Consider the following 25621-nt stretch of genomic DNA (forward strand, 5'->3'; position numbering starts at 1 on the left):
TATTAAAAAAAAAAAAAAGGGGGGGGGGTGGGAGAAGACTTGAGACCAGAAGCTCTGTCATACCAGAGTTTCTCTCGGATGTCTGGAAAAAGTCTTATACTTCTGGGATGCTTTCCAAAATATTTTCAGTGACCATTGCCACAGGCGTGAACTTCTTAATGCATTTTGCAGTAATCTCCACCACAGTGAAATTGATTACTGTCTGAAAGCTCTTAATGATAACAAGTAAGTAGAGCAGTATAAATGCCATGAATTAATTGTGTGAGTGTATTTTGTTGTATCTTCAGGAGTCTTGTAGAGACAGATATGTTGACTCAGGGAAAATCCTGCTTAAAAAACCCCCAAAACTATGCATAATTATGTAATTACATATTTATCATTTGGATTTTAGTAGGAAGGATTTTTGTGTGTACACACACACGTGCATACACACACCTGGAAACAGTCTCTCTCCAGACACTTCAGCTGCTACCTAAAGAAAGAATATGTTGGCTTCTTGAGTTTGAACTTTTCTAGCTTTCATTTTATAGAAACTGAAATGCATTCAAGAGCTAAAGAGTTTTAAGGAATGTCTTTCTAGCAAAAAAAAGGGAACTGTAGCAAAGGTACATCTTCTTCATATACCTATCAGGGAATTGCAGGAGCCTTATAAATGAGAAGCTGTCTTTTTATGTGCAGATTGAGGGAGGTCAGGAAACTGAAAATACAGCTAAAACTTGTAGGTTCTTTCACTGTTAATCTAGTATGCCTAATGCTGATGGTTATTAGAACTGGAGAGGTTAGCCTACCCAGACCATCACCTCCTCAAGATTGAAATCTGAGCTCCACTCCTGTTCAAATAGGTTCCAGGAGTTAAGTTTTTCCTTTAAAGAAAAAAAAAAAAGTATATATCTATTAAGTGAAATTGTAAAACGTTCTAATGGAAAGCCTTACCGAGCTGAGAAGCCAGATCTCGCAGGAATTGGTATGTAACTGTTACTCTGTGCCCTCTGCCAGCACAGACATGCTGCACCAAAGCTCTTCATCCTGTGCTATCACTCCCACAAACCAATGTGGTTGTTGGAGAATCTGCAGTAGGTGAAAAATGAAAACTTGAGCACCAGTAGAGAAAAACAAGCTGTTGTAAGCAGGCTTTGTTACAATGGATAAAAAAGTCAAAGGATAATTCCCCCCCACCTCCAGAGCAGCCACTAGTCACATCTAGGAGAATTTTTCCAGACTGTTAACTGGTTCATCAGTTGGGTGCTTTCTCAGTTTTAAATGCCAGCACCACTTCAGTTCAGAGGAGTTGCTGGCCGTTTTCCCAGACAAGATTTCCCAAATTCAAAATGACCTTTCAAGATCCCAACTAATAGGAGCTAAACAGAGATTTCCTCTTCACCAGAGCCTTTCTCGGATTGATCCCTCTACTGACACCACATCCCTGCAGCACAGAATGGTGAAAGCCCAGCCCTTCCACCTGTGATAAGAAATAGCTCTTTTGAAAGAGGGGCAATCTTCCACCTGTCTTAAATCATATTGCAGTTGTTCTATATTCCGGAAACTATTACACACCTCTGTTTGCTTTTACATCATCAGTGCATCACAGGGAGTAACAGTGAAATAACTTGAATATTTTTCTGAATCAAGCCATTCAGGGCCTGCATCAATACAACGGGATGCCTGTTCAGCCACCCTTCATTATTTAGGGAGATGAGAGATGGACAGTGGGAAAGCCGTTTATCTGGGTACCACAACATGGGGACTGCTGTGCAGCGGTCAAAGGAAAGAAACTCTTGGAAGTGTTTCACTTCCTTGCTTTGTTATAAAAAGCTAAAGCCATTTAGGAGTTTAAGGCAGGGGACTGGAGGGAGAGGTACAGAGGTGGAAGAAGCATGGTCTTTTCACCTGTAACTTATTAAGTATTTTTTGCCATGCTTTTCATAAAAGAATGTTTATGTATGCGTTGTTTTTCTGCTAAAGCAGCATTGTTCATTTTATAGGCGGTTTAGAATTATGTTTTCTACAGCTGTACCCGGGAGCATGTTCAGGCCTGAATCTCTCATTGCTAAGTTGTCTGTAACAAAGTTGCTTGCCTTGCTTTTCTATAAAATTTTGGAGTAATATGAAAGTATCTTATGCTTCATTTTTCAGAGTATGTTGTAAAGCCAAGTGTGGTAAAGCAAAGATCATTGTGAAGATGCTGTGTGCCTTTCTAAATTGAGAGAGAAAAATAAACTGAAATAGAAACACAGTAAAATTCTCTTGGTTATATTTAAAGTTAGATTATAGTTAACTCTTGGATATTGATTTAAATGCTATAAAAGTTGCTGTGAGACATTATAATAGCTTGCATTTTTATCAGAGGCCACAGAGCAAGCTATTCCACATTGGCAGTGACAGCAGCTCCTAGATGTGAAAAAGTCTAAGGCTTTCCTTTTCAGGGGTAAGCAGGCACATTTGCAGCATACCACCAGCATTTCCTTGCTCTGTTTCCTTTCTCTTCTTTCTTTAATGCAGATCATGGGCTCAGGAGGTTCACAAGTCGCTGCTTCTTGTGTCTCTTCCTGTCTGTAAAATGGGGGTAATGATCCATGGATCTAAGAGAGTACAGTACTGTATAAGATCTTCATGTTGGTATTATTTTCTGCCTCTGGTTCTTAACAGCTTTGTAAAGTAGTTGCTTGGCTTTGGTGTTCCACTTGCACATTTTAGCACCCTGATTGTAGAATACCTTAATCACATCCTCCCATCACCAGCTGCTCCACAAAACCAAGGTCTAGCAGTATGCCTGTGAGACAGGTAAGTGTTAGGCAGAGTTTCTGATGTGGAAACAAACACAGAATAGTGCAGTGTCAGTCTGGAAATCTAGTTCAGAGGCAGAAASACCAACCTCTTTATCTGCTGCTCCCAAGCTTTAATTCAAAGCTCCCTTCTTCAGTTTTTGATTTTAAGTAGTTGGCTATCTTGCCAAACCTTTGACAGAGGTGTTTCATGGATACTGATATTTGCTATCAGTGGGCAATAATTATTCTTGAGTTGTGCTTTCAATACAAACAGTGTGCAGAACAAATGCTGCTGTAAAACACCCTCTGTCGAACTTTTTTTTTTTTCCCCAAAGAGTCCAAAGTGTGGCCTGCACTTCCAGCTGCGAGCCTGATTTCTTTGGRTTTGTGGTCCCCAGAATTAGCATAAACAGTTGTTTTTTTCTTGGTGTCATTGCCCTTAGATTGAAAACTGATGTTCTAAAAGGCATTAACAAATGTTCAACCTACTGGCCTAATTCCCAGTGATTTGATTGAAAGGGCTGTTAGTCCAATGCTCAACCTCAAATCCACCTTTCAGAATCTGAGGATCATATATTTTCATTAACATAAAGCCCTGCCTGAATTTTGGTTCCATGCCTCAAGATATAAAATGGAACAGAGTCCTGGATGCTGCTGTTGTGTAGTAGCCATCTTGAAGTGAAAACCGAAAATGAGAATCATCTTTGATAACTGGAAAGATGACATTTAACAATCTCTTTTCTTTGAAGTGAAGCCTTTAGAATAATTATATTACCCTTATAACCCAGTTAGCTGAAATCAGGTCCAAGGTTTCTTATTCTGCTGTTCCCAGGGAGCCTACAAAGTTCCAAAAGCAGAGAGAGAAAACCTAGATTTAAATCATTCCAGCCTCTGGCTGAAAATGAGATCGAATTCATTAGATTTGAAGTAAGTACTGGCTGAGACCTTTCTGGGGGAGGGAAGTTACTTTTGAATTTTTTTTTTTTCATCCCTTGTGCCATTTTGGACTTCAGCAGTGTTTATTTTTAGTGTATTTAAACATTGCAGAAGGAAGAGGCAGTTGTAATATGGCATATTTACATCGTGCTGTCAGTTCCTGGCAGCACATTCGCCTGTCAGAGAACAGAGGAGAGAACTAGCCCATTAAGGATGTGAGTGCTACTTATGCCCACGAGTGGTGAAACACCGTCTCAAGGGTCGGAAGGCCTTCCCAGGCTAGCAGGTTGGTTTGTTTTTCTAACGTGTGTTATGGGGATTTTTTTCATATTGAAGAGACAGAACTGGTTCACGCCACCTCCCCCTTTTTCCCTAGCTCCTCTACAGTGTATAGAAAAAAAAGAGAAGCCAAGTCTCTACATGAGATCAGCATGTGCTGGTTTTTCCCCTCGTGTCTTGCTTAAGCTCTCTGCCCCGTTACAAAAATAAAGATCTATAAATAAAAAAGAACAAATGCTGAGGGGGACAAACTGGACCCACAGTTATGTGCATGTCGTCACTTGTAGAAGTGTGCCTAGCCCCATTCCTCCCAGGCTTTGTGCATTCTCCGTTTCTTATGCTGTCAGCCTCTCAGGATGGGAAGCATGCACAGATACAGTCCCGGCTGGAGGTTTTTTGGCCTGCCAGAACATAATATTAATTGAGCTAAGGCTGAAATGATGTTGGGTTCATCTCCTGTTCAGATGATATATTAGTTCGTGCTGTGTTTATATTCTTTTTTTTTTCCTCTTTGTTTAAAGAAAATGTTGCTCTTGATTTTGCTGCCACACTTGAATGTTGCAGTGGGTGTGTAATACCTTTCTCCTGGAGCTAAGCGGTATTTAGGTCTGATCTCTTTATGTGACATGCTGTATCTGTTGTACTTTCAAATATAGGCACCCTATGATTTCCCTTTCTTGGAAACGTGCTCTGTCTCAGTGTGTGGGTAGAGGCCATGTAAATAAATACCAACCACATCTTAGCCTTCAGTAGGCATTTCCTTTTTCCTGGTGGCTACAGAAGAAACACTTTCTCACAGTTTGGCATGAAACATTCATAAAACTTTCCTGCTTCCAGAATTTTTGTTTAGACAATCAGATTCTTGGTATAATTTTTTCATTGGTTCTATTTTCACACTTCTGTGGTTTCTTGATTTATCAGTAAACAGTGTCTGTCATCAATTCTTATATTTTTGGTAATAGAATAAATAAATGATTATAGGCAGATTTTATAATAGTGAAAGGTAATAGTTAAAGAATAAAAATTAAGCTTATCTATTTTTTTCTTAGTGATGGAAAGAATTAGTAACTTATCAATACCTCTGCCAAAAAGATTTAAGTTATAACCTGTCTTAAATGCTTGAAATATAGAGCAAAGTATATTACCATATGGTCCAGCTTTCAACTCAGAAATATATGATTTGCTTTTAATGCAAAGGTTAATACRTGTTCTCCTGAACTTACATGCTACGAAATTTTATCAAGAGTATGTCACGTAGGCATGGCAGCAAAACAAACACATTGTTGCCTTTTGAATGCTACAGATACTGTTTATATTATCGAAACAGGTCTACTGATTTTGATTGATGTGACCTGTTTTGATAAACAGATGGCCAACTGAGCTTTTCTACAAGGGTCTTTGAAATAGGCTTTTCCTTCTACTGAGACTTGTTATAAAGCTGTCTAGGAAAAAGAGACATCACTGGACGTGTCACTGTAATATTTTTATAGTTTCACTCTTATGTACGTTCTCATCCAGTTTAGTTTTGTAATCTGAAGCTTAGTCAAACTGAATTGCACCTGCTCTCATAGTACTCGTATCTCAAAGTCTAGCTAGAACTTCTTCCAGTTCTTCACAACAGAAGATACTTTATATATTTCTTCTGGAAATGACTGGGAAATATGTACTGAGAAAAATGAGTCCTGGTTGGGTTTGACCCTTTTGCTCTGTTTTATGTTATTGCTTGTGTATTTCTTACTGGAGCCACCCCACATAAGTAATGTTCATGTTCATAATTCCTCGACAAGTGCAACCCATGCTGGATTTCACAGCTAGTGCTGAAGATGGCTAGAGGGAGGACAGTCTGTCTGCTTCATGTTGGCAGAAAAGGGACTGTGAAGGAATCTTGAGCTTTCCAGCCTTGGTGACCTTATTGAACTTCCTTAGGGTCGTTGGGTAGCCAAATTCATGAGAATCTCAAGCTATATTTGGTATCTGCTGCACAAATTCTAGGCCGTAAATCTTCTCCCAACTCCATCACTGCCACAGTAATGGTACAAGCCTTAACAGTACCTTAACAACCTTTAAATGTTGTTAAACTCTGTACTGTGTTAGTACCTTGTCAGTAATTTTAGCATGATGTACAAAACTAAAATGGTGGTATGAGGATGCAAGTGTTGCCGCTCTTGTCTTTAGGAGATCACTTTTACTTAGCATAAGCCGTATTAACAGAGCAAAATGGAGAGTTTTGCTCTGCTTTATTCATCAGTGAGAGGACTTCAAGGAATGTTGATGCAATGAGAATAACTAATAATTTTAAGGTGTTACTAATCCTTAATTTAGAGTCATAGGAAGCAAATAATGTAGAAAAGGTAAAATTACACTGATTGTGCTGTAAATGAGAAAGGAGTTAACTGCAGCAAGAGTGAATTGGTCATTCCTGCTATTTGGGTGATGAGCTGGTAAAATCAGAATATGCTTTTGTTTAGGTATTACCACACATATGTATGTAAGCTTATCTATGTATGTAAGGTAATATATGTAAATGGTATATATAAAACCTTGGTTTTGTATGATTTTTACATTTTTAATTGGTAGAATGAAAACTTATCACTGGGATCATCAGGTGCCACCCCTAAATAATTACTCATAACAATCTTAGAGAGATATCAATTTTGTGTCACAAATTACTCCAGTTGTGATAGAACAGTTGTCCCTTGACTATGGATACTTTTATTTTAGTTAAATCTGACCTTTTTCTTTTTGGTATTCAGAGGAATGAAGAAGAAGAAATGTAGGTGCTTAGATTCTTGAGATGAGACTTTTTTACTAGGTATCATCTGAATTGGGTCAGTGAGAAATAGGACTGGAATTTAGGTTTCATTTCTGCTGCAGATATGTGTACACAGGATGACCAGACACTTCAGTCTGGGTTATTCCCTCATGGTAGTAAATGTACTGAAGACATTATCAACTAAATAGAACATGCTGATGTTAGGTTTCTTTGAGATGTCTTACACAGTGTTGGTTTAATCTRTTTTCTGTAGGAAAAAGAGAAGAAGTATATGCTTCCTTTGGACAACTTGAAAGTGCGGGATGTTGAAAAGAGCTTCATGTCTAGCAAACATATCTTTGCATTATTTAACACAGAGCAGAGGTAAGAAAATATGCTATTTGCAGATAGTTCTATGAAAGTTTACCTGGCTGAGCATTTTAGTCACTGGGAGTACAGTTCTGGTATTTCCACTATGCGGGTGAACAGAGGTCTTGACACCCTTGGTTCATCTGCTTCTGTGCTGTTGCATAATCACGGAACGAAAAGCTAGCCTCCTCCTAGCCACTCATAGGGTGAAACAGCTCCATGATTAGTCATCTAGTTCTTCTGTATGGCTGGATAATCATCTCCTGAGCCTATTCCTGTTTTGTTTGGCATTCTCCTAGGCTTACCAAAACATTCACGACTTCTGTACCTTGTGACCGGATACAGTTGGTGTAAATCACAGAAGCTTCATTAGAATTTTCCACTTTCTCCAGTGGAATGTCTCACTGCCTGTAATCTTGGGAGTCATTCTATTATTTGTTTGAGTTTAAATACAGCTGAATGAAGAACAAATGAGATTCCTCTGCCTCCCTAATTCATTAGAATCTTTGCTTTCTAGTGTTTTGCCTCATACTTTTCCTTTCAGACACCATCCTCAGATCTAAGTGGTGTGGGCACTCCATGGAAGCCTATTCCTGATGCACAGCCAATTCAGATTTCTATGCACAAATAAGTCAAGAAAACACGAAAATGCTTAAAGTCATACAAGTGATCTGTGTGTGTGTGTTTTTTAAACCAAAGGGAAGAGTTGTATTTGCATCTGGCTCAGTGGAATTGCATTTTAGTAGATGAGGTGCAATTTTTGTAAGTTTTTGTTTGTTTGTTTTTTAAGAAAAATAAGTAAAATTACTTGTAGTGGTGACATCCATAGATGTCCTTGTTTTCTTCTTCTCTTATTCTAAATCTCTTCATTCCCTCTCCCCCTCCCATAACCAAAGCTTGGCAATACATTCAGATGTTGTTCAAGATGATGAGGGCTGGATGTTGCTCCCTGCAGAGCCAGCTGTTGTTGCTCCTGAACTGGCCAGAAATAGTCGTTGCAGAAGCGAGGAATGTCCCTCCCTCCTGCAAAGTAAAAGCAAAGCACAGGCTTTCTGGGATGTTCATGGTTTCTGCTGACGAAACGAGGACTAAATGTGAGTCTCTCTCTCAACTGCCCCACGAAGGCTTTGCCTACATCTGCTGACTGCTCAGCTGACCTACATATAGACATTGTCTGCCAGGAGATGCACTTTAAAAGTACGCCTCACAAATACTTGCTGGGAATAAGATTTCAAACACTTGACCACTTGCATTTCTGGAGCACAGAAAAAGCTTTGAAAAACTTATGTTTTGAAAAAACATACATGTTTATCTTCAGATGCTGAAAATTAATGCAATTCTGACTATTTTACTATAGATGTGCATGAATAGTCTCAACATTGCCCATAGGTCAGTCAAGAAAGAAAATTTTTTCCTGGTGGCTCCATGTCAACTTGTACATATTAAGTTCCTTCCATGAGAAATCTTTTAATTTTAGTGCATTGTTTCTCCTTTGTTTGGCTAATGGATTTGAATATTTTCTGCATCTTAAATATTCATCACTGAACTGCTGTGAAAATCCAAGAGAAGTATCCATTTCCCTTGACAAGTCTGGGATTTATTTGGGAGTTATATAGCTGCACATTTACATTTTCACTGGATGTTTGTGCAGACTGCATAGCAAGGATTTCAAAGTGAGATCTCTAAAATGTTTGCCGTAACTGTAATAACCCTGCCCATTTGGGCTGTGAGTAGGTCCTCCAGCATCTGCAGGCTGCTCTAAAAAACATCCTTACTTCTGTATGGACATGCTAAGACATGACAGCACAGTGATAAGATGCCAAGATAACTTTGCTTTGGGAGGGGCTATTTATGAGGAGAATCCCCTAGCTTGAAAGGAGGCAGAACTTGTTCTTGAAGAAATATTTACTGAATTCTAATTCAAACAGTTATTCCTCCATTACTATGAAACAGCTGATTTTTTTGATATTTCTCAAAATCTCCCTTCTGGCATAAATTGAGCAAATCAAGTTCAGTATCATTTTGCTGTCCCCTGCCTCCTAAATTCATAGGCTGTGGCTGCAGTAGCGGGGATATTGGGGCTTGTGTAAAGTGATCCAGCCCTCAGCTGAGCGCTGTGTTCCCCCTACCTATCCCAGATTACTGGAGAAACTGAAACATGGAAATGGTGGAGGTCTGCTGATATAAAGACTCTCATCTTTCTTTTACTTTATGCTAATGTGTTGTTTTCTGGTTTTTGAATATATGGGGAGTTGAACATTCTTACCTTCTAAATTCATGAAATTATTTTCTGCTTTTTTTTGAAAAGCTAGTAAATGAGAGACAAATCAGCTTTCTCTTTTGGAGTCTGCCTGCTGAGGGTTCTGGCTATGGAAACATTTTGCTATTTAAGATGTAGATTATTAAAGAACAAAGGCAAAATCTGCTCTGGCATCCCAGGTAGTGTGGGGACTGTTCTGTATCTCTTTTTTTTAAATTTTTTTCCCTAATCTGCAGAAWTTTTTTTCATTGATTATGCAAACTTTCTTAATGTATAATTAAAATATTTTAATATTCAAGCAAAAATCTTTTTAGGAAAAGAATTTTCATAAGCTTGTTCTCTTCTTTTTCATTCCCAGGCCCTCACTGCATAGGTRTTTGCTACAGCCATATGTTTCTGATACTGTACATTTCAATAGTTTCCTGGATTATGCACAGCATTTTTTCCATTTATGAAACCTTTCCAGTTGTGAAATACAGTTACCAGGGAAGTCCTCATTTCACTGAATAGAAGGAGAAACCAGCTTGAATTAGGAGGTTTGGGGATAGAGGCAGAAGGAAACTAACAGTATCTGTCACTTTGATTTACTGCAGAAGTCAACAGTTCTCTGACAGAAATCAAACTTGACTTGGTAATGTGTAGTAAATGGAGACTGTGATGATTGATTTCACAGTGAAGATAAATTCTCATGAAATGAAACATAATTGCATGTCTATGAAAAGCCTGTGTTGTGAAATAATTAAATTCTTTTCCTATTACTTTCTAATTAACATTTTAAAAAATAAAGTAAAAAAAGACACACACACCCCCCAATGTGAAATAGAAGTAGTATTGCTTAAAGAAGAAGGGGGAAGGGTTTGCCTGTCGGCAAACTAAATAATTATTTAAAGTTTTTGAGTGGGCCCATGAACTTAAGTTCCATGTACTTTATAGACACCATGGAAGATCTTTGGAGATGGACTCCTCTAGTTTACTTATCTTAGCAGCACTGGATACTAAAGCAAAGTACATTAGGGCAACTGCCCTTTGGCTCATGGGTCGCTTTTGGCAGTGTCCATCTACATGAGTCTGCCTTTGAGCAGTTGAGGTTGAGCTGCAGGATTGAGCAGTATGTGTCTATACCTAAGGCTGTCAAGAAAGTGAGACGTATTTTGTGTTGACTGTCTTTTTCTCCTCCCCTTCTATCTCCACAGTAGACTACTGGTGAGTCTTTTAGACTGTAAAAGCAATCAAATATATGCAAAATATTTGAAAATAATTAACCTGTAGAAAAAACCTAATATCTGCAGCATTGCTGCAGAACATAAAGTGAAATTGTGCACTTTCACTCCTATGAGAAGTGGAAGGATAGTAAGTATCTAACTGTCTTTCATGTAATCAGAGCATGATGAGGAGAAATTTGTGTAAACAGCTTGAATGCTGACTATTTCCATAATTCCTCACCGTGCAACGAGGTATGCCAGGATGCTGCTCTTGAGTACTGGGCCAATATTCCCGGAGGCCCAGAGCTCAAGGACTGGAGCCAGCTTTAGAGACTCTTGTGAACACAAGGCAATTTAAGGTTTTTCCCTGGTGGGGGAGGAGATGAAAGGCTGGCAAGGTTGTTGTGTAGATGTAGCCAGTGGTTGGGTTTCTGAAGTGGGTTTAAGAATGGAGGAGGGAGGATTTTGTGAGCCCATGTGCTTACATACAGTAGATTCACCTGTAATGTCTGAACTGATGAATGTGTGAGACTCTTGTGCAGAGTTCAAGAACAAACAAAACAAATTCTATCTATCCCAGGAAGTTTACTTTTCTTCTAGGATTTCAGTCTAAACACTTTGCCTGTTCCCCACCTATTTCCCGTAAAAAATTATTTGCTGATTGGCACTTTTTCTTTTAGGTAAGTACTGTAATTTGGGATAAGAACTGTAGTCTTAAAAGTGCCTCCCTTTAGGATCTATGCAACAGTCCCAGTTCTCCCTAGTTAAATAAGGGCAAGCAGTCATCATATCTCATGATCTTGCCCAGTGACTACAGAGTCCACATGGCACAATTTTGCTTGTTTCTGTGCTGCCCTAAAGTAATCTTCTGACTTTGCAGTAGAGTAGTTGCACTTTTTTGCTGATTTATTGTGTCAGTAGCACTCCATCCAAATACCACATCCCCTTTAAGCAAGGAGGAAAGAGGAGTAAAAATTATCTTTTCCTAAAGGAGAGAAGAAACCTTCCTTCCATCTCTTCAGGTTTGAAGAGATGAGTTCTTCCTCTTCTGTGGGAGAATAGATTGTACCAGGTAAAGATTTTGAAGTTATAAAATGATAGTAAGCTGAAGTGTTTGTTGAACTGGTGAAGTTTCATGCCTTTCCCACCAATGCTGGGAGTAACAACATATAAAATGAGGAAGAATTATCCAGTGAGGAGTCCCTTATCAATAGCCTTTCTTATGCAGGCAGCTTCTGTTCCTGTTCAGGCTTTTCCTTTCCTGGGAGGCAAAGAAGAAGAAAACAGTGTGTGAAGTCCTCCCTTCCTTCCAGAGGAAGATCCCACCAACTCTCCCTGCTCTTCCAATTCCTACCCAGCCAGTATCCACATTAAACAGAATAACCATGTTGCTTTCCTCTCTTCTATGGTTCTGTATAGTAAGGGGGTGCGAGTAGGGAATTCAAAGCACAAAATCGTTCCTTTGTTTATCTGCATAAGAATTGATCCTTGAGACCTAAATGCACCTTGAGAATTGTGAAGCAGTGTGACAGAATCTACCATCTCTGCATGAGAGATGAGTATTTGGGGCAGGATTACTGGAGAAACAGATTCTTAATCTGAGAAACAAATGAATGCTGAGAGAAGAGCCATCAAAAGAAAATTTTGAGGGCAAACAACAGCTTCTGAATCATGAGTGCACTCCAACTGTCAGGAATCATACTGCCTAAGGAGCTGTTGTTCAGGAGGATCCAGGAAAGTGCACTATGTCTATTAAGTGAAAGGCGTGACAATATTTATCTTGGATGCCTGCTGTCTCTTTCATGGTACTTCCAAATGAGCAACAGCAGATAGCAGACCTTGCCCTATTCATAGGGAACCTCAGCTGCAATCTTCCTGCTCGTAGGCTGACCAGTGCAGATCATCTCCTACTCATTCACTTTGGCAGTAATCTCTGCAGAGCACAACAGTCTTCCTGGACTCCATGGGGTATTTAAGTCGCTATGAGCTTCAGCYAGAAGTTTGGGACAGGAATGCAATTAAACAGGGACTGGGCCATTTTGAGGAGATATGAGAATTCAAGAGCTGGGCCCTGCAGAAATTCCAAAGAGGCCATGAAAGCTGAATGTTGTTCTGGGAGGGGATGGGACTCCAAATGCATTAGAATTTTACGTAAAATTATGGAATATCTTCTTATGGCAGCAACTGGTTAACTGCTATCCATATATATGGGAAATTGGAACAGAGCCAAAATAAAGAGAACTAGTGAAAGGAGACCGGGTCAGAGGAGGTGTTGGATGGAAGCCAGGCTAAGGGAGAAAGCCTAAAATGAGATGTATGTTTAGTTACTGTTTTTGAATTACTAAGAAAGCTAAGCCCCAGGAAGAGCTGGACTGTAAGCTATTCACAGCCCTCTGTTAGAAATGGAAGAATGAGAATCTAATTAAAAATCCCATGAATTTAGTCCAGAAAAAAACTGCTGAGTTTTTTAAACAAATAAACTTCTAAGACACTGGTGAATACAATATTTAAGAATAGAAAAATATACAAACCTGAAGAGTAAATGGCCTTTATACCCCAGTTCCATTCCATTAACAAAAAGTTGCTTTTCCTGGGATATTTCATTTTTGTCATCACTGACAAGAATACTTTTTACAATAAGCAAAACATAGGGCCATGGTTAGGTGGTGCAGGTAAAAACTGGCATTACAGAGCAAAAGTGGGTTCTKGGAGAAAGAAACAGCAATGCCAAAGCCATGGAATACATGCGATAGTTATACTGTACTGCAAGAAAATTGACGAAGTGATTGTGTAGGATTGGAACATTAGTGACACTTACTAGAGATACGAATGTGGTGAACATGGGCCAAGTCATGGCTGGTAAACTGGACTCAGCCTGCAGGACAGCTCTACCTTGCTTGCTCCCTGTAACCCGGAAAGGCCACCACTGCCCCATCCAGGGGAAGCAGAGAACTGGAACAGGAGACATGCTCCCTCCAAGCATGATGAGGCTCCGACAGCGGTGAGCAGCTTATGTGTCTGCGTAGCCCCCAAGGCAGGTTCCAACACAGGCTTCCATCCCTTACCACGAAAACGATCAAAATCCCTTTCTCTGGGGAGTTATGGAATATTTTTGTGCCAGTTACTATCACTACTGCAGATTTTGGCCTATGTGATGTTAATTTTGGCTGCAATTCTGTTTTGAATTACATATAGAATTTTAGACACTTTGTTGTCCAGGCTCAGCTATATACTAATCAGCATATCTTCTCTTCATTTTCACCTTAAAACTTTGTGTGTGTGTGTCTGTGTAGACTTGAAAAGATCCCTATACTTCTGGGAGACCGCCTACATGACTTAGATGGTAAAATCCTTAAGTGCTGTTATTTTATGGCATTGTCTCAGAGAGATTCTCTTTGGCTTCTCTGGGTATTCAGAAAAAAAAATTGTTCAGAGACATTTAATTAATTTTAATTAACATTCACATTGGACTGATCTGAAATGGCACGCCTTGGTAGAAAATGTTAGTCATTGCTGTTAACTCATAGCAGATGGCCAGTTTCATTTCTTTAATACATATGATTTGCAGAGCTTCTAGCAGAGCTTTCATATAAGAAAAATGGTGTGTATATTCAAACCAGCCATTGTGTAATTGCAGGTGCCTAAAATGGTGCACTTAAGGCTGAATAAGTAGAAGATATAAAGTGAGTTGCATTCAAGATTGATTATCTTCCTCAATAACGCATGTTTATTTGGAGTGTGTGGATTTTGTTATTTTCTCCCTTTTTCATCTTATGTGGCTAGGTATGCAACCCATATTCTTTATGATTGCATTTTCAACAATCAAAAATATTTAAGAATTGAATCGTTTGTCTTTTTCATGGAATAAAGTGGGCCAGCTTGCATTTGGTTCCACAATTTTGGGTTCATTTTAATTCTGATTGCATCCTAATAAATAGACCGGAAGTTTACAAAAGAGTAATTTCAGATGATAAACACACTTATCTGAAATTCCCGTACACTCCTATATCTTTCAGTCTGTGAGTAGTTTCASTCACTTCAGTGTGACTATTCAGGTTAAATGTGTTTGTGTGTCCTTTGCAGGATTAGAGTTAAATTGGCTTATGAAACATGTAAAAATTTCACTAATATTCTTGTTCTGTAATTACTGTTCAGTCTCTTCCTATATTGGCAGGTTTAGGGGCAAGAATAAATGCAACTTCATTTAATCTTGATTTTTATTTTCTCTGTATATTCAAAAAAATTACATGCGCTTATGGTACATCTATTTCTACTGGATATTCCAGGCCCAACTTGATCTAAAGTGTCTGAGAAGCTGCCTGTGCATACGGTTAATATGTGGATATGCATCACATATCTATGCATGTATATCATTTGCATTTGTAATGTGTGTGCATACAGTGGTTGCCCTTAAACTCTTTCTAGGTTCGCTGGAGATAGATATATAACCTTATCTTAGTATTAAGAAATTGCAAGAGAAATTGTGGATCTCGAGGTCTAACTGTTGAGTCCACTTAGTGAGCAGTTTTGAGGTGCAACCAGTGCAGAGGGAAACCTGCTAGTACTGCCTCCACTGCAGTAGGCAACCAGAAAGCTCTTCGCTTGTGGTTTTCAGTTCAGTTTTATTCCACTGTTGGACCTGGATCATATAGCTCTGCTGTTTTTGTAGGAAATCTAACTTTTCCCTATGGAACGTTCAGTTCTTCAGGTATATGTATTTAGACTATTATAAAACTTGTAGATGATAAATGGGAATCTTCTGTATTTTTCATTCTGGGAAAAAAAGTATTATTTTAATTTCCAGTAATTCAATTATAGATATATTTTCATGTTTGTGATGCTGTACAGGATATTAAATTACAATGGTGAAACTCTACAGGAGGAAGTAGTATAGGTAGATGTAGTGTATACCTATAGTTTTGCAGGCAGTTTCCTTGTTTGTGTGTTTCCTTGTTTGTTTCTAAATTTAAAGTTGTCTGATTTCTGCTGTTGAGAGTTCTCCTTTCTTGCTTCTTGGTATCCTGTATTATAGTATTCCTTTTGATGCATAACATCCGATTTAGCTGCTATAGAGATGAGAATGAGAGCGTGACCTCATTGTATTCCATATGGAGTAAATAGGTGAGGACTGGGTAGTAACATTTTGTGCTGATACCTTCAGCAATTTTAAAAAGTGGAAGAAAGAACAAAACAGAAAATTTGAATTGTTTTCAAGAACTTTTTTACAGCTTTCCATAAAATGCCAGCAGATTCCTAATGAGTAAAACATGCTAATGTGTTTTTGTAAGATTCTGCTAGTAACAGAAAAAGGACAAACTCTCTTCAGAAGTTACCTTGGCTTTATTTGCTTTGAAAAATTCCTGTGCCTGTCAGTATTTCTGGAAGAAAGAAAGGCAAAGGGAGTCCATTGGCAAGGGAGCTGATTTAGGAGACATGCATCCATTTACCCACCTGCAAGCTTCCTATGAGTTCTGCCTTAGTGTGCCTTTAGTTCCTCATTTATGCTGTGAGTGAAACCTGTCTTCCTTTGTGATGGTAGGGTAAGGTTAGCTACAATAAAATGGTGGAGTTCTCAGGCACTGCAGTGAGATGGGCCTCAGGTAGCTGGAGGCATCCAGCAGCATGGTCATAAGATGCCCCTAGACCTGAAAAATTCATGATATGGAGACTGGAATCCTGGACTCCTGACTTGCATCTGTAGGCTAAAATCCCTTTTCCTAAATTGGTCAATCTGTGCAAGTCATAAAAATGTCGAAAAATTTAATATATAACATGACAATCCTGAAAAAAGGTTTTCACAAGCTGGTGTCATGTTGTTTTGCTCTTGCAGATAAGTGTTTTTGGAACTTCCCTATCACTGTGTTTTAGAGCCTTTATTTGCTCTATTGTTATTTTTAGTCGTTTTTTCTGAGCGTATCCTTTACTATTTCAGCTTCTCTTTCCTTCACTGTTATAGCTGCCTAGATAACTTAGCCAAAAACTTATCTCAGTAAAAGTTTCTCCTAACAATAAATTAATGCACTTTTCTCTGGGGATTTCATCTTACTTTTCATTTTCATTGAGTCCTTTGCTTTACTCAGTAAACACTGACTCGGAGTTTCACGTATTGTGCGTTCACGTATTTTGAGTGCAATCTATAAGCTTGCTGGTAATACCTGATTTCTCTCTCTTTGGTGGTGGATATATTTTGTCCATTGTGCCATACTGTGGTTTCACTGTTGATAATTTGATGGCTGGCTTCATGGCCTCTTCGTGCTCAGGCGTGAACACCTACTGTTCAGTATCGATTTTTCTATCCATCTGTTTCCTGTGACATCCCCTAAAAAGCATGGCTAGGAGCTGTTTGTAGGTGACATTGCTGATAAGGGAGAAGCACTTCTCTGAGTGGGAATTACATCAAGTCAGTTGTATGTTTGAAGGGTGAAATCTCTCAAGTCTCTGAATCCTGTAGAAATTGGTCTATCCAATACTAATAATGGCTTTATTTCCTAGTTCTACAGTGTACTCAAAAAAATTTTTTTTTTCAAAATACGATGGTAGAAAAGGCCTCTTTAGTTGCATAAAGGACCTCTTGTTGCTGTCTTTGAGAGTTAAATGATCCTCTTGCTAAGGGAAGGAAATAGTCTTGTTGCAATGGAAGATTGATTCTTGTGCATCTGTTGAGATCTAGCAAAATGTGGTTTCATAACCTTTGTCAGCTAAGCTTGTGGCCTTTCCTAAAAAGACTGTTGGCTGACAAATTTACAGCAATCTGTTCTATGTGTGGACTTTGAATTCGGAAACTAATGGCTAAACCGTAAGGGGAAAATCTGTTCTGTTTGTTGGAGAATTTACAAGTACCACCTTCCTTCGTATTAAGTATTTTTTTCCCTATCTCTATTTTCTTCCATTAAGTGATACCCTATGCACAGTGCTTGGGTTTTTGTGATTATGTTAATTACCTGCAATAGGTATTATTTAAATGTATCCCAGTTTTTTTTATTGTTATGACAGACATCAGAGGGTTTTTTTAATCTGATAGGTATTCATTTGTTTTCTTTCCCTTTTAACTGAAGATGTCTAAAAACTAAAAGGGTATATGATGTACTGAAAGGACCTAACATGGAAAAAGATTCCATCATTAATTATCTTGGTATTTATTGGTTACAGCAGCAGTCAGTCACAAGACACAATTTGTTGTCATGTCTTATGTGAGTGTTTGTTCTCTGCATCCCAACAGCATTTTTTTTCCTAAATGTGCCCCAATTTGGCAAAAAGTTGGAAAATTGATTTTAAGTAGTTACACAGTCCTTTCAGATCATTATTTCCAGAGCTCTGCTGTAGCATTCTAAGATATTTTTAAGTTCTCCATCTAATTATTAAACAAGCACCTGTCTCATAAACTATGTTGTCCAAAACAATTACCAAATCATTTCTGATCCCAAAGGATTTTTAATTTAAAATGCTGTGTGCATGATACAGTGTAGTAAAATTCTAGTTTTACAATGTGGTACTCTTTGTTCTAGGAATGTTTACAAGGATTACCGTTTCCTTGAGCTAGCCTGTGACTCCCAAGAGGAGGTGGATAGCTGGAAAGCATCTCTGCTACGAGCCGGTGTCTATCCTGATAAATCCTCAGTAAGTTAAACAGCTCACTAGTTTTTCAGTAGCTGCTGTGTTTGAGTCAGAACCACAATCTCATCATCTGGGAAGACTCTGTGTCTGCAGATATTTCAAGAAATTATAGCCTTCTCATTAAACTCTTCTAGAGTTATTTTAAAATATTCATAATGAGATATTTTAAGATTAATTTATGTGTCAAACCTCAATATAAAAAAAAAACTTTCAAAATATTATCCATTGGTTCTGAGTAGTAAAAACATGGAGCAATTTGGGGTTTCCTGATCTTTATTGTTTCTATTAATGTCTTCTAAGGTAAAGATGTGTTCTGAAGAGTTTATTCCTGCAAGCTCTATATCACATAACTGACAGAAGCATCCAGGCAATCATGTTTGTTTTACTGATTCACTGGATGTTTTTGTGTATGAAACACATGCTAAACCTTTCCGAGATGGTTTTACTCAGCTAATCATAATGTAAAGCAAATTGAATAGGGAACAGAATAGAGGCCTCTATTAATCAAACAGAAAGGAGAGAAAGTCAGGAAATAAATATGCCCAGCAACCCTTTCACATTTTTGGGGCTTTGTCTTTTTGTGTTGTTCTTATTTGTACAAGTTTGGGAGGAGGGCGTTGGTCCTGTTCCTAAAGCCCAGCTTCCTCAAGTGCCAGTGCAGCTGAGGCCATAGCAATATGGGCTATAGCACCAGAACTAAATCTCAATACTGAACACCAGTGTTGCTTAAGCACCATTCAGATATGGCTACTCCATTTGAATAAGATTTCAGTTATGAAGTACCTTTATTACTCATGATGAATCTACAATAACAACGGGGGGGTTTGTTTCTCTACATGGTGGAACTCCCAAGGGAGTTGATCAGTGTGGGAGGAGTTCTTCATTTTTAGGTTTTTTTTTATAGTTTTGAGCTTTGCGCTTAAATGGTCTGAAGTGAAAATGTCTATGGTACTTTTCTCCACTCTTGTTTGCAACACCTTCTTCTGCAATATTGAGTGAAGTTTTGAGGAGAGATATCCAAAGAGATGGCTGACTTTAGTATAAATACCTGTCATTTGAGCCTTTGAAAGTTTTTTTTCTCTCTAATATATGGTTCGCCTTTCTTCAGCAAGTCTACTACTGTGCTAGATCCCTTCAGGGGTAGATCTGTTCTGAGAAATGATGCTTTATTTTGATAAAATTTGTTCCTCTTCCTGCTTGTGTTCCATGGAAAGGCCAGCCCCCTAAAGTCCACTGCTCCGGCATCTTGTGCTGTCTTCCACCTTGTCTTTCTCTCCTAATGCTTCCCTTATACCTGTGATACCTCCACAGCTTCCAGTATAATTCTGTTTGCATCTCTTCCTGCTGCTATGTATGCACACAAACAACCTGTGGTTTCTTCTCTTCATACTGAGTTTTAAGGCTGTCATCGAAAGCTAAATCAGAGAATGAACTGTTAGATTCCCCAATTATTTTAGGAATGAGCAGTGACGATGATGATTTTTTTAAATAGGCCAAATACAAATTTAGCTGGCAACCTAACAGATATCTGAGACTTTATCAGTACTTTTTTAAATTTTTCAATGACTCTTCAGTAGGTTGCCTGTACCCATAGATCAGTTCTTTTCTAAGACCATCAGAAGCAATTTCACAAGAATTAATTATGAGAGATTATCTACTTAATTACAAGGATTGAAATATTATATTGTTTCCTTTTCTTGCTCAGGTTTTAATGATGTTAAATCAGATGTAGCAATATGCTAACTGTTTTAATCTTTTATTCCGTGTCATTTGTCATATTCATACATTTTATGCTTTACCTTTAAGCAAGACAGACTAGTTGGATTTCCAAATGTCTCTTCCTTACCCCTAAAAATATTTTGCATTCAAGAAGTTTTCTAAAGATTCTTTTTGTTTTTGTTTAAAGTAACTTTCTTAAAGGAATCTTAGATATAAGAGAGAGGTTTCGTTGTAGGTTGAAAATGAAGGGAGTCTTCGAAATTCAGTTCTCCTTTGAGCTGGAATTATCTTTACATTGCAAAAAGAGTGAGTATTACTGTTCCAAAACCCTATAGTCTGAAATTCATCTGGTATTTTACTCTGCAGGAGTAGCACGCTCCTGCAAGCTCTGCAGGAAGAGATCTTTGATGCTACTCTAGTCTTGCAAAGTACCTTGTACCTACGAGATTGGAGCTTCAAATTGTGTACTGAAAAGCTGCTGAAGTTTTAGTTTTGTAGAGCAAAAGTTCCAAGGCCCATGACACCTTAGGAGCTGCAGTATAACTTCAATAAAAATCGGCAGTATCTTTTTCCATTAAAATCATGTGCATGCTCATCAGTTTCAGATCTTCCTTTGACAATGTAAAATAGTTTTAGAGACATCAACTAGTCTTTTATTCTTGAAAGGATTAAAGGCCCTGTTTTTGTGCAAGTGACACTGCTAGAGACTAAGTGCAATTCTCACTTCAGTGTTTCCCCGCAGCTTTGCAATCCCAGAGTTAAAAATGCAAAGAGGTACCCTCGCCCCTTCACAGGGCGACCTTCTCATTGTTTCACATGTACAAGTTACAGCTGGTGACTTCAAGTATCTAAGGCTCTGGCACCAGAAGTAGAAAAATTGCTGCTTAGAAATGAAAAATAGATTAATAGTGCTGTAAACCTGGAGCAGTGCAGTGGTGAAGCTGGCCTGCTTTCTGTAACTGCCAGAGCAGTGTGCACAGCCTGGAATTTGAAAGTTAAGCTGTGTGTTTTCATCAACAGTTCTGCTACTCATGTACAAGAACGCTGATGTAAAATCCAACTCATTTTCCCTTAGCTGAGATACCTCTGTAGTGGCAGGAATATTAGGAATTTGTCATTGTATTCAAGAGATTTGTTCTGAATCCTCACTAGGAGCAAATCTCTCCAATAAGAATATTTGTTTTTCTGTTGTTTTTCTAGTAGTGCCGCTTGAAATTGTGTAATTACAGGTGTAATGGGGCTCAACACTTACTGCCACAAACATGAAGATATGCTCTATTTGTCCCTAGTACTAATTTAATTCGTAAGCTAAGTCCAAGGTTGCTGATTCCCCCCCCCAAACAAAACTCCTTAATGTATTAAAAATTAAAGGCCAGATATCACTCCATTCCTCCATTTCCTCGCTTCCTTTTGCCTGCCTTTCCTGACCCTCTGCACATGCAGACACACACTCACATTCATATATTCACTCTCTAGTTATCTTCAGCCACCCCAAGAAGTTGCTCCATGTGCCCCTGAATTCTTTTGCAGTTTGCCAAGTCATCTCCTTCCCCCAGGGAATTTGCTTTTGTCAGGACTTGGGTTTTGACAGCCACCCAGATAGCAATGAATCAGTGTTTTTATTTTTCCAACCCATATGCAAGTCAGCTTGCTTGATATAGATCACACTATCACCAATTCACTTTGAAACACGATATCCATTTACCAGCTGACATTACTGCTGGGTTTTGGTACTGGTGCATCCAAAACTCCTTTTTTAAAAAATGACTGCAACTTTGTGACTAACCTTTCCGGACTGTATTTCTCAACTGTAGGCTGGTGTTTATTTTGGCTGACTTCCCCCTGTATAATATATACTGTTCATGCCAGCTTATGGCAAAACTCACAATTAAAAAAATAATAGCACAGATGTTCGTCGTAACTTGTTCTGCACACTTTACCTTGCTAGCACTGTCCATTCCTTTTACTCTCTTCCTTTATGCCATCTCCTCCCTTTTTTTGTTACTAATCTAAATATACAATATTTGCTTTTTAAAAAGCATTGGATAATGAAACTCTCCGTTCATTAGCATATCGTAGGGAGTGGTTGTCGTGAAAGGTAAGCGGACATGTTTAGTGGGTTGCTTTGTGTACTAGTTCAGTATTACCAATGCATGAAAATCCCTCTGACTTTGGTCCCATCCCCAGATCATTTCAGGCCTCATTTTCCTGTCCCTTGTATTAGTGTCCACGGACTTCTCTGGAGCCGCTCCTGATTCACACTGGAGGAAGGAAAAGGAGAATCAGAACATTTGGGTAGAGAGGAAATTTTGAAAAACAGTGAATTTACAACTTCCCCAAACATCTTCAATCCTTTGCGAATCCCCTGTGCTCCCCTGGAAGCTGCCTAACCAAAGGATTCAGTGAATGTTGTTTGAGTCAGTTCCTCATTTGGTTTGAGTGATTTCCAGAACTGTACAAGTTAGATTGAATGCATGTAAAATTAATGTATCTAATATTTCTTTTTTTCCCTCTTTCCTCCTTGCTGCATCCTGCAAAGGGGAACAACAGAGTAAGTTCTTTGTCCTTTTACAAAATCCTTTTGCAACCTGCCTCAAGGCTTTTGTCAGGAAAATCAGTTTCTCTTGTGGTTCACACAACTGGTGCCTTGCATACTTTTTGGAGCAAAATCATATTACAAATGTTGGTGCAAAAGTGTCATCTATAAAATTATTAACAGCTTTTTGTTTTAATTTGGGGGAAGGAGATGTGTTAAATGTTGCTGAGTGTTATTTTTTTAAGGCAATTCAGTAAGAATGATACTATAAAACAGTATTGGGACCAAAGATTATGAAGGTATAGTAATAAAGACCTTCTGAGGAAAGGTTACTACAGTCTGATGAAACTCATTACAGCTGGATTTTTTGACCATACATCAAAGCTTGTATTAATGGGCAGTTATAAAAACTCAGCACTAAAGTCTTAAATAACAGATTTGCTGGCGTTGTTGGCTAAGCTGAACTAGATCAGTGTACTGGCTTTGAAGGTGCCTTAAAATGGATGGAGGAGGGTGGGGTCAACATTTGACTTGGCTTCTAGACCCTTGATGTGTTCCAGCTGGACAGCAGCAGAAGGGTGTGGGGTGTGGAGAGGGAGAGCTGAAATATGCATGGTAGGTTTTTGAAACTAAGCAGCACATAAAAAGACAGTTTTGCTGATGTTGATCTGATAAACTAATAATCAGGCAGTTCCCAAGGCTAGTACTTTTTTGATGGCACTTTTACTGAGCTTAAGAGTGGAAATTGCACATCTCACACTTTGGAAAATGATGCAGAGAGAGTTTGTCATGCAGTGGAAAGAAGTTACACAGCTTTTGTGCCTTTTTTTTTTTTCTTCCTTCCTCCTGTTTTGGTGTATTAACCCTTAGGAAAGATGTATTTGGAGCATCAAAAGATGTTTCCTAGCAAATGTTAAAACTAATCTCTGAAATATTGCCTGCTTCATCACATTCTGAGGTTGAAGCATTTTGGGGGTATTTGGGAAAGACTATAAAGTGGGTTTAAAATGTTCTGAAGGTTTGGGAGTTTGTCTGCTTTCGTTTTTGTATTTTTAAGCAATTGTTGACTCCTCTGTCTCCATAGTAGCTGGGCTCAGAAGCACCCCAAATCCTTGGTTTTGTTGGCCAGTCTGAGAAAAGAGGATTTTAGTGTTGGGTGGGGAGGAGTTAATGGAAGTGGTGCGTGGATGGCATGGAAAGAGGGACTTTACCTAGGAGATGATGTGAAGCATAAATGTTGCTGTGTTCACTTACAATATCAAGCTAATGTTTATAATGGTTCTTTACCATATGCTGACTTTAGGCTGTGCTGCTGCAGTGAATGCTCGTCTGATCTGCAGATGAGAGAGAATAGATGTAGGTGCTCCGTCAAGGGAATGGAAGTAGATGGGGCACCAAGGAACTCATGGGACTGGCAGAGCAGATCCTGGAGGTCAGGAGTTGCATAAAGAAGTTGTGTTCTCTGGAGACCTGAACTATGGGTCACTCCAGGGAGGTCAGGACTAGTAGCCCCTGATGTAGGGAGAGTTAACTGCTAACACAAGGCAGGATACGTATAGGCAAGTACAGGAGAAACTTGTGATGTTTGAGAGATGATGAAGCTGCCAGCTCTCCTTTTGCTCCAAGCAAGGAGAAATTCTTGCTCTAGGTTCTCCTGCTGGCCTGGTCTGTCAGCCAGAAAGTAATTCCAAGAAATGTCCCTGAAAGCTGTCCTGGTCTTTCCCTTGGACCTGGTTCATCCTGAGGATCCTTGCATCATCACCTGTGTCCCCAGTCATCCCCCTCCTCTTTGACACAAGCCATTCAGGCTGGGTTCTGGGGGTTTCATTATCCCAGTTAGGCAGGTATAGTTAGACTGCAGCTGCCTGCAGGGGCTCAAACCCCACAGCCTATGAGACATTGGGAGACTTCTACCATCTAGTTGCATGGAAAATGAAATGGGTAAACCTGAGGGGTGATGACAAAGTTTGAGGAGGTGTCAGGAGGACAGAGGAGGAGCAGGTTGAAGATCATAGTGATTTTTCAAAGCAGTATAATCCTTCCTTACTGCTCTGGGCATTTAGCAGAGCTGTAACGCTCCTGTTACCACTGCCTGGTATAGCGTTCACACAGTCCATCATGTCATGTGTACATCCACCCATTCAAATTGCGGCTGCTTCTATACCTCTGCCTTTAGGTTTGCACTCTTAGATTTACAAAAGTAAAAATAAACATTGGAGTAATGAGATCCTAAAAAAAAAAAGAAAATAAAAAAAAAGAAAGGGGGAGCACATTTATAATCGTCAGTGGATCTACTAATCATTTTTATTTTTACTTTTTAGTGTTGCACAATCATTAACATAAGTGAGATTTCTCACGTGGTTAAAGATAAATATATCTTCAATAGCTTTGTTGGATAAGATCTGTAAAGGGGTCTTTTAGAATGAGGTAATGGAGACCTACCTCATTCATCAAACACATATTGGTGAGCCACATCTTATTAATATTAAAACTGAACTCCACTCTGCAATCTCACGTAGAAACAGGAGAGCACTGAGAAGCTGTTTGTTGCTTCAGTCCAGATACTGAAGACACAGCAGTTGAGTGTCTAAATACCTTTGAGGATTTGGATCTTCCCCTATGCGCCTTCATCACCTTAAAAAAAAAAAACAAAAAACCTCCAGAGCATTTCATAAAAAAGAAAACAAAAAAATGCATGAAATCCATTTTAGTTACACTTATAACATGGTTAAATTAAAAGATAAGTTAGATGCTGTGTCCTCATGAAATTTTGATTCCAAATCCGTAAGTACTTAAACCATAGGAAAAAAAGGAAAGGAAAAAAAAAAGAAAAAAAAATTTTAATATGAAGGTTCCTTTGTGGCCATCAAGCCCTGAATTCGACAATCATTTCTGCTTGATTTGAAGAGTCAAACACTTAATGCTGTGATTGGACTTGAGAAAATCCAACCTAGAACCCTAGAAAATAAAAGTCCGATTAAACTACTTCAGGTGGGTATAGTGACTACAGCATTCTTTTCTGAGTACTTTGCATTACTATGCTTGCTGATATCTTTTACAAAACATAGAACTGAAGTATAATAAATAATGTATCTGCATCTTGGTTAGTGAAATTGTCAAAATGTGGGTAATGGTGAGCATATGGAACATTTACTGAATACAAAGTCAGTTAGCATAATTTAGTTTGAA

At 38.7% G+C, this 25621-nt stretch overlaps 1 protein-coding gene across 2 annotated transcripts in view; it reads left to right on the forward strand.

The window, feature by feature from the left end:
• Window positions 1-25621, forward strand: part of DNM3 (dynamin 3) — a 177372-nt gene that overhangs the window by 98728 nt on the left and 53023 nt on the right. For both annotated transcript variants that reach the window (XM_026089156.1, XM_026089155.1), the window contains exons 15-16: window positions 7007-7116; window positions 18069-18180. In XM_026089156.1, coding sequence (XP_025944941.1) covers window positions 7007-7116; window positions 18069-18180 — 222 coding nt within the window. The remainder of the gene's footprint in view (window positions 1-7006; window positions 7117-18068; window positions 18181-25621) is intronic.

Source organism: Apteryx rowi, unplaced genomic scaffold (genome assembly GCF_003343035.1).
Source record: "Apteryx rowi isolate R43461 unplaced genomic scaffold, aptRow1 scaffold_80, whole genome shotgun sequence".
Classification (NCBI taxonomy): Eukaryota; Metazoa; Chordata; class Aves; order Apterygiformes; family Apterygidae; genus Apteryx; species Apteryx rowi.